The sequence below is a fragment of the Pipistrellus hanaki genome (assembly GCF_964339955.1).
Source record: "Pipistrellus hanaki genome assembly, chromosome: 2".
Lineage (NCBI taxonomy): Eukaryota > Metazoa > Chordata > Mammalia > Chiroptera > Vespertilionidae > Pipistrellus > Pipistrellus hanaki.
The window spans coordinates 15,440,513-15,456,803 of record NC_140504.1 but is presented as its reverse complement, the minus strand read 5'-3'; the positions used below and the strand labels follow the sequence as shown (position 1 = coordinate 15,456,803).

The 16,291-nt window shown below is 34.5% G+C and overlaps 1 protein-coding gene across 2 annotated transcripts in view; it reads left to right on the top strand.

Annotated features, from left to right (window-relative positions):
• LOC311617529 (uncharacterized protein) overlaps nt 1–16,291 on the top strand; it is a 438,209-nt gene that overhangs the window by 332,543 nt on the left and 89,375 nt on the right. For both annotated transcript variants that reach the window (XR_014794116.1, XM_084873885.1), the window contains one exon: nt 894–938. Coding sequence is in view for 1 of the 2 variants with exons in the window: in XM_084873885.1 (XP_084730011.1) it covers nt 894–904 (11 nt within the window). In the remaining variant the exon portion in view is untranslated. The remainder of the gene's footprint in view (nt 1–893; nt 939–16,291) is intronic.

The following is a 16,291-nucleotide window of genomic DNA, read 5'->3' as shown; positions in this document are numbered from 1 at the left end:
ATTTTTAATTTACCTTCTAGTTCTGAGACTAATTCTTTTTAAAAAATATATATTTTATTGATTTTTTACAGAGAGGAAGGGAGAGGATAGAGAGTTAGAAACATCGATGAGAGAAAAACATCAACCAGCTGCCTCTTGCAAACCCCCTACTGGGGATGTGCCCACAACCAATGTACATGCCCTTGACGGGGGACCTTTCAGTCCATAGACCGACTCTCTATCCACTGAGGCAAACTGAGACTAATTCTGTTCTAAAGAAGGGCACTAGAATTTTCTTACAGTAATTGCCTATGCCAGGTAATATTTCTCTTAAATCTCTGTAACTTAGGACAAGATCTCACTGGCAACATAGACTGAAATCTTAGTACCTGTATATTTTAATTCCACACAAAGGAGTAATTAAATCTAGATGTTTGGGTTCACAATTTTTGTTGCCTAGTATGGTTTTGCTTCATTTTTGCAACATGATATGATTTTACTTTTTCTTTTCACTGTTATTACCCTGTTTCCCCAAAAATAAGACATCCTCCGAAAATAAGACTTAGCACAACTTTGGGATAAAAAAATTAATATAAGACACTGTCTTATTTTTGGGGAAACAGTGTAGCTGTCAGTACTAAAATTACCAAATTGGCTTATAGTTATAAACAATAGACTTAATTACTATACCCATGCAGCAAAAAAAAAAAAAGCTCAACCCATATATGATGTTCATGTGCCCTATGTCACCTTCAGTGTTGCCAGAATCATTCAGATTTCTGGGTGAAATAGCCAAGAACTTGCCACAGTAAACAGACCTCCCCTGCCCCTTCCCCCCAAACAAACAGACTGCTAACACTCACTGTTGATTATAATGTGAAAACAATGTCATCTAGTTTCTATTTCTTTTGCAGGGTATCCTTGAAGATTAATCAGAAAACACCCATGTGCCCGTAAAGGTAGGAAAAAAACCCAAAAATTTCCTGATTTTAAACTATGTTGTGTTTGTTTTATACAAGTTTCAGTAATTTACTCCTTGTGTTAGGTGCAGATAGAATTGATATTGTTTATTCCAAAAAATTGAAAAGTGTACTAGGGTTACTCACTTGCTGAACTTGAAATCATCCAACACATAAGTGTTGAATCTTCAATTTGAACTTTTCCCCATACTGTTACATGTTATATATTACTAGAGGCCTGGGGCAAGAAATTTGTGCATGCGAGTGGGGGCTGGTCCCTCCCCTGGTTCCTCTTGCAGTCAGGGAGCACTGGGGGGATGTCTGACTGATGGCCTAAACGCTGTTGCGGAGGTGGGAGAGACTCCCGCAATCACTGCTGCACTCGCCAGCTGTGAGCCTGGCTTCTGGCTGAGCAGCATTCTCCCTGTGGAAGCACACTGACCACCAGGGGCAGCTCCTGTGTTGAGCAGGATCGGGATGAAACTGACTCTCCAACATCCTCTAAGCTAGGGGTGTCAAACTCAATCAGAGAAGGGGCCAAAATCTAAAATCCAGCCTAAATCGCGGGCCGAATGGTTTACTGAACAGTCATAAACTGACAATGTCATAAACTGACAGCGGAGTGCAGTGATGACAGCGCGGTGCGGGCCACATTGCAAGGCCTGGCGGGCTGGATTTGGCCCGCTGGCCTTGTGTTTGACACATGTGCTCTAAGCAGTCCCAGATTGAGAGAGGGTGCAGGCCAGGCCGAGGAACCCCACCAGAGCGCAACCAGGGATGGGAGGGACTCAGGACATTGACCAGCTAGGGAGGGACCATGAGAGGGTGTGTCTGGCCCATCTTGCTCTGTCCAGATCAGCCGGACCCCAGCAGCAAGCTAACCTACCAGTCAGAGAATCTGCCCCCTGGTGGTCAGTGCACTTCATAGCAAGTAGTTGAGCAACCTTAGCATATCATTAACATATTATACTTTGGTTAAATGGACCACTAGATGACAGGACATTTAGCATATTGGGCTTTTATTATATAGGATGGTAGTTCTTGTTTTACTGTCAGCAAAATGTATTCTTACTTTTACATTTTTGTACTACCAACTCCATAATTTTAGGGTAGTTTGACATTAGTGTACGTGATTTTTATATATCAGAAAGGAAATTTTATAATATATACATTAATGTATATTAATATATGTAATATATTGTTATAAACTGAGATTCTCTCATCAACCATAATTTTACTTTTTTTTTTGCTATTCTTTTTTGTTTGTAATTTCTTGAGGAACAGCCAAAGAAACCATAAGTATAATTAACCATCAGTGATTTAATAATATAAATTTACTTTTAATAAAAGTGTCAGAAAACGTGTCTCTTTTCTTGGCTACAACTTATGTGCAAATAAATTTAGAATTTCCAGTCTAGTAAATACATTCTCTGATAATAGCTAAATTGTAGCTATTTCAGACCAAATTGTTTAATTATGGTGAATCACATGCAAATTGTTCAGATGTAGGTCAGCTTCCCACTCCTACATGCTAGCACCTCTTTTCTAATTCAGGACCAATTGCTCGATGCCTAAAAAAGACAACAGAGTCTATTGAAGACAAGACAAAAACCAAAACTACAATGCCATAAAAACCAACAGCGGGCCAGGAGTCAGATGTTCTCACAAAAATGTCAGGGCAGGTTGCATTTAAACAGGCCCTTGTTGATGATCTCTTATGTTTGCTGTGTGTTTGTACACAATGGTGTGCTCATTGCTCACAAGCTTTGTGGCTGGCAAAGCATGGTACCTCTTAGATAAAAAGTTTACTCCTATGCAAAATATCATTCTTGTTCACTTACTGAACATCCAGTAAAACAAAAAATATATATTGAATTGTGACTCTTCTCATCCGATATGGAAAGAACATATTCTTTTTAGAGATCTGGTTAAGTGACAAAAGAGTAGGTCTCACTAGTGAGAAAGAATACCTTGCCTCTAGCTCTGGGTGAGGCCAACTGAGACTTATCAGCAGTAGGAGCTAAGGAAATCCCTTGTTTTCCTGTTACATTATAGCTCTAATCTATAGTTGCCTTTGGTGATGGAGCATTGTACACTTTTCTGCTGAATGGCTGAGGTTTTATGAAACTATTTCATCTTTAATTGTTGTCTACTATAATTTCAAATAAAAAAATTTTATTTCGGGTTATAAAAACATTGAAAAGTGAAAAAGCAGATTGATGAATTTGTTGCATTTGCTGCCCTTTATCTTTTGGTGATTATTTCTGCTGTTTTTGATATATTGACAGAAAAATGTGAGCCTTGCTGGTTAACTATTTTGACTCTAAACCTAGTAAAATTAGAATTTTGCCTTACTATAGACATAGTTTTTTTTAATTATAATTCTTCACTGGAGTTTGTTCAATAATTTGAGTTTATATTTTTATATAATTTGATTTTTAACATTTTAATAAAATTTATTTTGAACTATATTTATTCTTGAAGAAATATTGTAGAATTATTGAATTAAATTACTGAAGTAAAAAGTGGCAGCAATTTTTCTGATTCTTAGAATGGGGGAATTAGATGGTGACTACTTTGTACTTCTTTCAATATAAATATTTTTGTTTAAATTGTTTAAAATATAAATTAGAGAATTATACTAAATAGAAAGTAATATCTTTCTCAAAGTTAGCTGCTGTTAAATTTGTGGTATTTATTCTTCCAAATTCTTTCATAATATACACAAACATCAGTATCCGTATGTGCACATAATGCTTCCATACCATATGCATGATTCTGTGTTTATAACATTTTAATTATGAACATCCTTCTAAGTCAATGTGTATTATCTATTTCATCTTTTTTAATGGATGCATATTAGGCAACATTTTTTTATGCCGCATGATTTATTTAATAAGCCCTCTAAACAGTTTTTTTTTTTTTTAATAGAACTTTAAAATAGAATGAAAGATGGCCTTCCTTAATTACACTTTTGGCAGGCATACAAAAGAATAATTTCCATTTGAACAATGAATCAGGAAATTAAGGAGTGAAGAAAACGTGTTACGGTAAAGAGGCATAAAAATATTTTTAGGTAAGTGCCCATAAATGGTCAGGGGAAACAAAGGCTAATCTTATAGATGATCATGCCACTGTGTTGAAGCTATATAAAAATTAAATTCTACTAATTTCCTCAAGGTTCACCCAAAATGGCACCTCCTTCCATAAACATTCAGAGATTCTTCTCTTCCTTATTATTCTCACCAGTTGTCTCACATCTCCAGAACACTTAGAGGGGAAATAGATCTCATCATTTTATGTCACATACAAAAAATCATCTGGCATGCATCTTTTTGCCCTAAATGGACTGTTAAACCCTAGAGGGTGATGAGTGTATGTTGCTCATCTTTGAGTCTAGCCAATGCCAAATTAATCATCATTCAGTTCAGTTGGGTTGAAGTGTGAGAAAGGGGAGAAGTCAGGTGAAAATGTTTCATTTTACTGGAATTGTACAAGATGTCACTATCTGCCTCTATATTTTAAATTATAGAATGAATACTAATAAATTCTTGTGTTGGATGAGATACATATAATATGAACAGTTGTTTATATAATCATGTTCAAAATCATACTTAACAAGTCAAGCATCTCAGAAAAATACTTATAATTTATGAAAAAATATTTGTATGGTGCTGAACTTATTAATATATTACCTCATGTGGATCTAAGCACTTAGCTTGAAAGCATTATATACATGTAAGAATTATTATTATTATTTTAAATTTTATTTTTATTGATTTCAGAGAGGAAGGGAGAGAGAGAGAAATAGAAACATTAAAGATGAGAGAGAACCATTGATTGGCTGCCTCCTGCTTGTCCCCACAACCAGGTCATGTGCCCTTGACTGGAATCAAACTGGCGCCCTTCAGTCTGCAGACCATTGCTCTATCCACTGAGCCAAACCAGCTAGGGCAAAACATTATTATTAATATTATTATTATTATTATATTTAAGATAGTAATAAAGTTGGCTCTGTGGATTAAAATATAGATGGTTATTTACAAAATAGAAATAATACATAAAAGAAACAATTCTTTAGGTAAATTCTGTTAAAAGAAAGAGAGCATTGTTTTCAGTACTTCATAAAATGCTACTTGTTACTCATACCATTAAATGTATCTTTGACATTGTCTCAACCAGCAAAAGTAGTTATAGTGTGAATTATGCTTAAAGGGTTCTGTGATTCCATATGAGTCTGAATTAAATGGTAATGCAAATTTAAAATAGCTGAATGAATGTACAAAATTCAATTTCCTTTATAGAAAAAGTTAAGTTTGTCAATATAAAAGTTTCTTTTGAAACTGAATGTAATAGTGCATCATAGTTTTGTTTTTTTGTTTATTTGTTTGTTTGTTTGTTTGTTTTTCCCCTCTTCTGATTTGCAGAGGCCACTTTCCTCAACTCTGATTTTACGTATTTTTTTTTTCCTGGTTAAGTAGGTAAGAAGGAAAGGATCTTGGTCAGTCTATTCTAAGAAAAGTACTTAAGCTTGTTGATAACCTTTACTTGAGGAGAATGTGAAACTCAGCATTTGAAATGCATACTTTGTCCTCAGAGAAGTCAATCTCTTTGTTCTCAAAAAAAAACAATGTCTTCTCATTACTAGTGTTTGGCCCAGGGTTGCTAATGTAAGTACCTCCAGGACCCATGGATACAATAAAAGTGCGTAGAAGAGACCAATATTGTAAAGTAGGGAGTGGTATAGACTGATTAACATATTACGGTTACTTCTACTCTTTCCAGTCGAACTTTTTAGCAAATTGTATCTTTAATTGACCATAAATTCTAAATTTATAGGAAATTAAATATTGGGGTTTTTATGTGAAATCTCATGGTTTCTAATATTGCCTCAAATATTTTAAATTGGGGGGAGGAAAGTCATGTAAAGCCCTCAAGACAGGCCTTAGGTATGAGATTTGCAACCCTTGCATAAATACTGTGTAAACACTTGTTTAATTAATGAGTGAATCATGGACTCTGTAGAAAACAGGGAAATTATAGAGCACTCTAACTTTTGCTCCCTCTTATGTATTAAAAAAAACTCATATAAAAATTTAAGAAAGACCATAATCATAGCAACAAATATGGAGACCAACCAGATAAACCTTTCAACTATCTCTGGAGTCCACAAAAGGGAAAGCAAGAGTAGAGTAAGTAAGTTAAGAAAGTGTTGTTAAAATGTATTATGATATAGAAAAGAATGATGGTCAAGAAACATAATTTTAGACATATTTTTATCTGATCTCCAACTGACCTTATGCTACTAATTCATGATCTGCAAATATTTTGTCTTTTATTGATCTTAAAAGAGAGTGGTGGGCCGAAGCCGGTTTGGCTCAGTGGTAGAGTGTCGGTCTGCAGACTGAAGGGTCCCAGGTTCGATTCTAGTCAAGGGCATGTACATTGGTTGCGGGCACATCCCCGGTAGGAGGTGTGCAAGAGGCAGCTGGTTGATGTTTCTCTCTCATCGACGTTTCTAGCTCTCTATCTCTCTCCCTTCCTCTCTGTAAAAAATCAATAAAATATATTAAAAAAAAAAAGAAGAGAGTGGTGAATGAAGATAGTGGATCAAAGGAAAGTCAAACACATGGGAAAAATAAAAATCAAAAGCACATTTTGTCACGTAATCATTAATGAATAAACATGGATCCAATAACTCTTGGTTTGTTTTCCATTCTGACCTGTTTAAGATGCCTCCTCTTTGAGTTCTTCCCTACTTTCCTTGTGCACAGACTCATCCTTCCTTCTTCTATTTCAATTCATTATTATGCCACCACACACATCACTGCACTTAATTGTATTCAATTACAGTTTCTCACACATCCCTCTTTCCAAGAATTAAAATCTTAAGACCAGAAACAATATCTTTACAACTTTTTTGAAATAAATCATAAAAATTTGCAAGTATAGCACAGAGAATCATTTGAAAGCAAATTCAACCTCATGCCTCATTACCCTCAACTACTTTAGCATGTCTCCATAGAAACAAGGGCATTTTTCCACATAACCAAAAAATAAAATCATCAAAGCTATGTGCTAAGGTCTGGATTGTGTCCCACCCACCAAATTCATATGCCAAGGCCCTAACCTTCAATGTAATGGTATTTGAAGAAGGGACCTTTGAGAGCTAAGCAGGTTTAGATGATGTCATAATGGGTCCTTATAAAAAGAGGCACCAGAGGGCGCTCTCTCTCTCTCTCTCTCTCTCTCTCTCTCTCTCTCTCTCTTCTCTCTCTTTCTCTCTCTCCTTCTCCTCCTCCTCCTCCTCCTCCTCTTCCTCCTCCTCCCTCCCCTCTCTCTCTTTCTCCTTTCTACTCTCTATCTTTCCTCTCCTTTCTCCCTCCCCCTCTGCTATATGAAGGCACAAGCAAGAAATAGAGTTCTTACCAAGGAATAATATTGGCTACCACCTTGATCTTAGACTTCACAGCCTCCAAATCAGTGAGGAATAAATTTCTTTTGCTGACAGCACCCAGGCTATGATATTTTGTTATGGCAGCTGGAGCTGACTAATATCCCAGAAAATTAATATCAATATATTACTACCATCTAATCATTGGGTCCCATTTAAGTTTTATCCGTTGATCAAATAAATTCCAATAACTATATTTTAGAGTGAAATAATTTGTTTCCAAATGATATGCCTTGTTTGGTAGTCACCTTTTATTAGTCTTCACAAATGTAGGAAAGTTCCACAGACTTTCCTTGACTGTCATGTGCCGGGGTTCTTGTCCCAGCATTACAAAGGGATCTGCAATCTAGAGAAAGGAGCTGCATGTAGATTCAATAAGGTGTTCAAAGACAAAAGATAATTTTGAAAGGCATTGGGGGTCAGAGGAGCTTCAGCTAAAGTAGCTAAAGACTACCACATGACTCAGGATCCCATGCTATTTATTAACACAATTCGTTCTAAGACAAGGTGGAGACATACACTTCAAAGGGTAAGGTTTATAGAAGCATTGTCAGATTTAAGAATAGCCTACAGCTGTTCAGGTGTTTGGCCAAAAGGAGGCAATAACATGCAGATTAAAATGCCCTGAACTGTCTGGCAGCAAATGATTATCCTTTTCAGGTTTGGGGGAGATGCTTTTTAGCCATTCCAAATGATTCAACCCTACTGACATGCTGGAATTGACTTCTGGCAGTCATGACCCTGATTACTTTGAAGATTACATTCCAATTGTTTTCCAGTGACCCTATTTTATGCAAATTTAGATCCTAACACTTAGGACAGTGTCTGGTATATAGATTATGTCCAATAAATGCTAGTTGAGAAATAAATTCATGATTACAAACCTCTGCTGGGAAACTCTGACTCTGAATTACTTGCACAATTCTAATAGCAACTATTTCAATTTAAAAAATATATATATTATTGATTTTTTTTACAGAGAGGAAGGGAGAGAGATAGAGAGCTAGAAACGTCGATGAGAGAAAATCAACCAGCTACCTATCGGGGATGTGCCCGCAACCAATGTACATGCCCCTGACTGGAATCGAACCTGGCACCTTTCATTCCACAGACCGATGCTCTACCACTGAGCCAAACTAGTTTCGGTGCAACTGTTTCAAATTTTTAAAAGAAATATGTACAAAATAGGAAACAAAATACTCTGGAGTCTTCCCATGCTGCTACTGATGTACGTTCATTAATTTATTTAGTGAGTATGCATACACTGGCACCAGTTAACATTAATTTTTTAGAGCTCTGTTTCTCAAAGCCTGGTCTATGGACTGCTTCCAGTTTACACACTATTTCTGACTCATGATGATATAAATAACAAAATTGGGAAATAAGCATTTAGAATCTGTTTAGCATTTTGACAAATTGATTCTACTTTTGCTGAATCTAATAACTCTAAAGTTACATATTAAACATATTTTTTGGCATTTTCTTCTTTATTCCACTTACATAGAAATTAAGCGAATTACATTTTCCATATTATTGATCCACAGTGGATAAGGAATGGTACAGTTTATGGTCATTCACATAAGAGTAAAGTGGAATAAATATGAGTCAAAACTTGGTGGAACTTGATCTGTAACCTAAAGAATGGATAGCATCTTTTTAGTTTAGAAATAGATAGATGAACAATTCAGGCATAACAAAGTATAAGTATGTGTCTGTGTGCGTGTGCAAGCATTTTTGTGTGCCCATGTGCCTGTGTGCACTTGTATGAACGCTCATGTGTTTTGGTGGCATCAACAGACAGGAGTCTCAAAGGACAATTAGAGCTCATCATTTCAATATGGGGTGATGGCAACTCCTCCAACATCTGTTTGCACTACATCCCCAAATATTGGTTCCAATCGCACTGCCCTCTTTAGAACATTCTTTTGTTCTCCCTTTCCTTTCCAAACTCATTCATTCTTTCCCTCAGTCCTCAGAAGCCCAGAATTAACCATTGCTGGCAAAACACTAGTAATCTCCTTTGACGAGAAAAGTGGCCAGTGCTGCCATTACCACCTTTAGATGACAGATCCTATCCACAGCTTCCAAATATTTAAATGAAGAGGAGAGAAACATGGGTAGAAAACAGGAAAAAATGATGAGAGAAAGGATAGAGTTTATGAAATAACGGCAGGGAAAGAAAACTTAAAGGAAATAAATATATGATTGCATTAACTGTAGTTTACATTGGCAACCTCCCCCCCCCTTCCCCCCCAATTTGGCAACCTTTAAACTCAGTAACATTCAACTTACTTCCAAACATATTTATTAACAGCTGAGAAGTTAGGGTAAGAATAAGGTTCGAGAACTTGTCCTATAATTACTGCAGTGTCTTAGATAAGACAAATAAGCAAACATGATTTCAATATAGTGATTGGGCCATTCATTGGAAAATTAACAGGTGCAGAGGAAGGTGGTGGTCCAGCTTTCCAAGCTTCTTTGAAAAGATGATGATCATGAAGGGTCTTGATGAAAAATAAACAAAATTGAAAATAACAAGATGAGGAAGGAGCACAATTTGATAACCAGCTTTCAGTCCTGGGGCTGGCACACTAATGAGCTAGAACATATTTGTTCAAGGAATGAGTAATTTAGTTAGTTAGATTTAGCTGACCAATGAGAAGTACACACAACTCTTGGAAGAACTAGACAGAATGATGGAAGCGAAAACATTATGTTGAGTGGGGGAAAAATAAGAGCTGCAGTCCTCCAAAGTGTAGTAAAAAATAGTGTGACCGAGAGAGGTGAATTGAGAATGATGACAAAAGAGAAAAGGACTTGTCCCTGTAATCACAAGTCCCAAGCTTTATCTGTGTGTAACGGACACACAACATTGTGAGATTTGTATTGTAGTTTGATTGTAGATGATGAGGTGTGGAGGACACAGGACAGACACTGTGACACTAATTGGGAGACCATTTTACTAGCCTTGGCAGAAAATAACAAAAATTGAATAGAGCAATAAAGGAAGGCACAGAATGTGAGAAGGGCCCTGGTGCTTAGATTTAGGAATCACTTAAGAAATAGAATCAGTAGAACTTCTCACTTATTTAAGGGATAATAGAGATGAAGAGGTAAATCAAAATGTAAAGGGAAGGTTGAAAGCTTTAAGAACTCCCATATTTATGACTCAGGTTCCTGGTTGCATAATGATATCCTAAATTAAGCTAATGTATACGAAAGGACAAGTAAGTATTTGCAAAGTAGGGAGAGATATAAAAAGAGAATCCAGTTTTATGGAACAAATTAGAGGTGCCTGTTGAGGAAGAGAGAATGGAGAAATGTATGTATATTTCTGTAAGTATGTGTATACATTTAATATACAGGTATACATATATATGGATATATACAGCAATGGTATATAAATATGTGCCAATTCTGTCTGTATAGTCATGTAAATGCTCTACTTTCCATTAACTTATTGCTGTCAAATTAACTTATTGCTTGAATATATCATTTGAAACTCTAGTAATTCATTCCATATTTCAAAATATACCACAGACAGGGAAGAATGCTGTCTCTTAAAATGAGTTCCAGACTTGTGAAAATATCATGTGTCTTTATTGCCAAAGCAAAGAGGAAAATTTTGCCAGTTACATGCCTGAACCAGTTTTGGTTTCAATTACCTAGATTATTGAAGCAGAAACAACCTTTGTGACTAATTTATCCTTATAATTGCCTTAGCTCTCTGCTTTGCCTTGCTTATGGACATATTCCATGTCCTACTATTATTAGAAAGGAAAAGTCACTTCCTTTTTTGGTGGTTCCAGAAAAAACATTTAAAAATATACTTTTTAATTCAAAGAACTATCCTTTCCTAAGCCTCTGTATTTAGAGAATGATATACTGAACAAAGTGAAAATTTAAATAGCACTTACCTCATTGCCATCATGTGATAGTTCGGTTTTCTCTTACTCGTTTTTACCACAAACCTCGGTGACAAAGTCTCATGAGTACTGACCTTTCAGTATCTCCTGATTTAAGATGTCCTTATACCAAGTAGATGCTTGAACTCCCCACACATTTGAGTCAGTGTTATGAAGGTCATCTTAAACATCTTAAGCATCTGCAATGAAACTCTAAAATGAATTAGTCAATGGGAAGAGAAGACTTACCCCTTGGCCTCTCAAAAACAAACTCAACTTTTTTATACAACAGTTGAAAACCTTAGGATTTCAACTAAATGGAAACATTAACAACAATACAGCCATCTTTATAACCCTAAATATTTCACCCATCATCCCTACTCAGTAATTCTTTACAACCCAGTTGATTAAAAAGCAAGAATTGTAACATAGTGCATGAGTAAATTATGATTTTCTCAAATTACCTTTCTGGATTATCCTTTATGAAAGAAGTAGATAGCATTTATGTGATACAACTCATTTTCCCTGCATGCTGTCAGTGAGAATGCATGTCAGTTTTAATAGTCAATTTCACTTCTACCAAAAAATACATATAATCCTAAATGTATAAATTGTCAACCTTAGGTAAAGTAATTAACAAATCATCAAAGCAAAGTTGAGTTTATTTGAGAATAGCAGAAAATTGCATTTAGGGACTAGGAATTTATGGTGGTCATAGGCAAATTCAGAGAACATAGTAGAGGGGTTTGCTGTGATTGGAAAAAGGAGGAAGAGGGAGGGGTGGTTTTGACCAAAAGTCCTTTGGAAGAGAACAAGTGTTCAAGACAATGATGACTTCTTATTGGCTGAGTTATTGATGAGCAAGGATAAAAAGAATCCTTGATCTTGGTAAGGAGTGTAAAAGACATTTTTTCCTATTATGGTTTGCCAAGATAGGAGAGGTAAAGCATAGGAGTTTCCGTAATAGGGCTTCCCAATTCTATTTTAAATGAGGTTCTTTTCACAAAATCTAAATTGAGTGTTCTACAACTCAATATTTAATAGCCCAAATTCATAAAGCATATAGGTAGCCTTCCATCATTTACTTCCTTCCAGGCAAGTGTTTTTCACTTTGGGGTTTCATCAGTGAGTAAGCATACACTATATATTGGGCACTATAGTAGGTTTTGGTGACTCATGGGTACAGTAAAATTTTCAAGGAATGCACACAGCTGTAAGAACATTTAGCCCTAATCCAGCTCAAAATCCTCAGGTTAGCTTCCTAGAAGAAGGAATATGAAGGTACAATTTGAAGATTCAGGTCAACTAACAAGATGGATAAGGGAGTTTCAGACCATAATCATATGTGGGATAACTTATTTAATAGATGGCTTGTATTTTAAAGAGAATGATCCAAATTCTAGGTAAAATCATTCCAAAATAAAAGGAAAAGCACCCAAATCTTGATGTTTATTTCATTATTGCAACTCTTATTTTTAAACAATCTATTTTAATTTGACTCACAAATTTTCAAACCCATCCTGTTCATTTCTGAGCACAAAAACATGATCAATGCTACTCAGGACTCAGAATCCCACTTTTCCTACCAGATTAAAAAATAATTTTATAGTACCCTCCTTACTTAAAGAATAACAGCCTTCTCAAAGTGTGAGGTTTTCAGGGATCTAACTCACTCAAACATAACAATATTTTATTTTGCATTAGCTCATCAGAAAGAATGTCAGTGAAATAAAAATAAATGGGAGTAAAAATAAAAATGACCTTAAAAACACATTGCTCAACTCTTATTTTGTTTAATGTCACCTCCATGTGAATTAGCATAATCAAGAAGATTTCATTTTCTATATTGTAAAACAAAGTTACAGAAAGGTTAAATGACCACAGAAACATAGTCTGTAAAAGTATTTTTTTCTTTCCTTTGAGAATTAAATAGATTGTAGGCAGCTATTAAATCTTATAAAATACATTTTAGTCCAATATTTTAGTCAAGCTAATATTAAGCTTTTAATTAGGCATACACATTAATAAGATCTTCTTAAGATCAATATTAATAAGACAATATGCAGTAGAATGAATCAATCCATAGCTTTGAAGACTTTTATGATTCATCATTACTTAGATTTTGCTATATTTCATCATCATTAAGATATTATTCAAACAAATCAATGAACTTTTATCATAGCTAAAGACAAAACTTAACTAGCTAATTTGATAATAACCTTTTCTTAATTTATGTTGTCAGAAAATTTATGACATTATTTTTATTATATTATCATGATCAATTTTAAAAAATATATTTTGAACCATGCTCAAGTCATACATAAACTGATAAAGCCTGTATTTTATAACAGGCATTTGAATTCATAGTAAAAAATGAAACTTTTTAGAAATTTGCATCACCAACAAAAATAATATATTATCATTGAGATAAGTTGATGATCTATCATTATTCATGAACACTTTGGATGGGTGACCCTTTATCAACCTAAATCCTCACATGAAGCTCTGCTCTGTGTGTTTATGGTCAATAAATATTATGAGAATTTGGAGTGCTTTTAAAATAAAACTTTTTAAAACTTTCTAAAGGAAGAGATTAACACACACACACACACACACACACACACACACACGGGAAAACATCTCTTTTTAAGTTCTAGTCATTCATATGTTGTTTGCAAGAGGACAGGGTTGGGTAAGAGGAAGGTGGGATAGTGTGGCTATTTGAATGATTGTTAAAGAAGTTTATCAGCCAAGACTGGTATTTTCCTTAAGCTTTTTGGTGTCATATATCATTAAAATAAGCATTGCTTATTTTGATATTGCCCCAGTCTACTTTTAGCAAGAGGCTTGAATCCAATTTCATGGAATTTATTTTTAATTTAATATTTTTTAAAAATCACTTAAGTTTAACTACTAACATATTTTTTAAGCTTAGACTCTCATGAGCAAGGAAAAAAAGATGTATTTTTAGTATCAATAACCCATCAGAATATAAATTCTTTTGTCATTTTAGGTTTAAAATATGGAATTTGTGTATTGGTGATGATTAAAAAATTAAGAACACCTCCACTATAGGTTTCATTAAGAAAATGAGGTGTTCTCTTTGTAAAACCTAGACCTTTCCTTTGACACCCAAATTAGTCAGATATTCACTTTTTAAGAAAGCGTATTTGTGATGTTTATTTTCTCATTTATCCACTTACATACCCATCTTTCTTCTTGGACACTTTGAGTTCGTTTAACATACTTTCTTCCAGATCCCTGTCTAATAGCTTCTCCTTACTCCTTTGAGATTCCTATTGTTTTGATGAAAAGATACTTATTTTTATCCCTGATATTCTTATTCCCTCTACACCTTTGAAAAGCTGGCCTCACCACCATCTTCAGAGTAACTCTCTTCTCAGTCTTCTTCCTGCATTCTCCATGCTCTCCTCATCCTGCCTGCCCCTACCCTGCCTCTGAATTGCCTGATCAGTGCTCTTTGGCATTTCCACACTCTTATATCCCATGAATAGGAATCAAGCAGGGAAGGTCATTGCACTAGTTGGTTATTAACTATCTCTTATATTTTATATGCTGAATTACTTTAGTATTCCCAGAACCATTCTAAACAATGACAGGGTATGTTCTAGTTGTGCAATAATGTTTATTGTGTGAAGGGATAGATAATCCCATCCACAATGAAGAAATATACATTCTGCTGTTTTATTATTAATTACTAGTATTTTTGTCATGAAAATAAAGTTTATTTATAAAATTTGCAACAGCTCAATATCTTATTTTATGTCTGTATCTGACTATCACTTTATGGAAATATTCATGTGCATTTCAATTTTTCTTTTGGATGTATTTCCAGAAAAAAAATTACTATAATCCTGAAATTAAGGCCATTTTATACATTCTGCAAAACAATTTCTCTTCTGGATATATTTCTAGAAATAAAATTACTATAACCCTGACATTTAGGCCTTTTGATACATTCTGAGAAACTTCCTTCTGGAAAGATAGTACCATGAGAAATTTGCAAGACTTTGAAAGCCACCTCTTCCTTACCTATATTGATTTGTGTAATTACATCAACATTATAAGTTCAGAATTTATCATTTTAAACTAGATTTTTCATCTATACTGGTTAGTGGATAAAGTTTTAGATGTTTAATATCATTTTTATAATAAATAATCTTTCAGCTTCCAGCCTTCCCACTTTGCTTCTAATCCACTACTATGACAGTGTTATTTTTCTACATTCCTAACTGTATTGTGCAGAGAATAGGAATGATTCCTAGTTATCTACAAAATACATTACACATTTGTGGTTTAGGTCACTATCACTTTTATAGCCTATTGAAATCTCCTTTCTCTTAACTAAATTTCTCAAGAATCCCTCCATATACCCTATAATTGTGCCAAACTGGTACATTTTCTTCCCAATTTCTACCAATTGAAATCTTACTTATATTTTAATATTTGGTAAATATGCCCTAACATTTATGTGAGATCCCTGTTATCTAATGTTGCATTTAGTTTTATGTTTTCTTGTTTTGGGGATTTAATTTTATCTGAAAAGTCCCAATACTAACATTTCAGAAGACTCAGAGTGTATCCTACTGTTGTAAGATTTAATTACAATTGATAGAGCATTTTTAAATCTTATGTTTTAAAATAACCTGAGATCTACATACCTAAAACTTCCCACCAATGTTTGTCAAATATGTTTGCTGAATCTTTGAAAAATAGCTTAAAGATATATATAAATAATAAGTAATTGAACCAATTAAGATAATTTACACTAATTTACATATGATAGTTAAGTTCTGCATAAGGAGTGTACATCTCAATTAAAATTATGCAAAATAACTCGCATAACTGTCACCAAATGGTAGTCATTAAACCCCATTTATTTCTGTACTATTCTTGAGATATATGTGCTTCATTTTTTATATTCTGCTACCCACTCAGCCAAATGCATTTCTTACCAAAGAAAAAAATGAGAA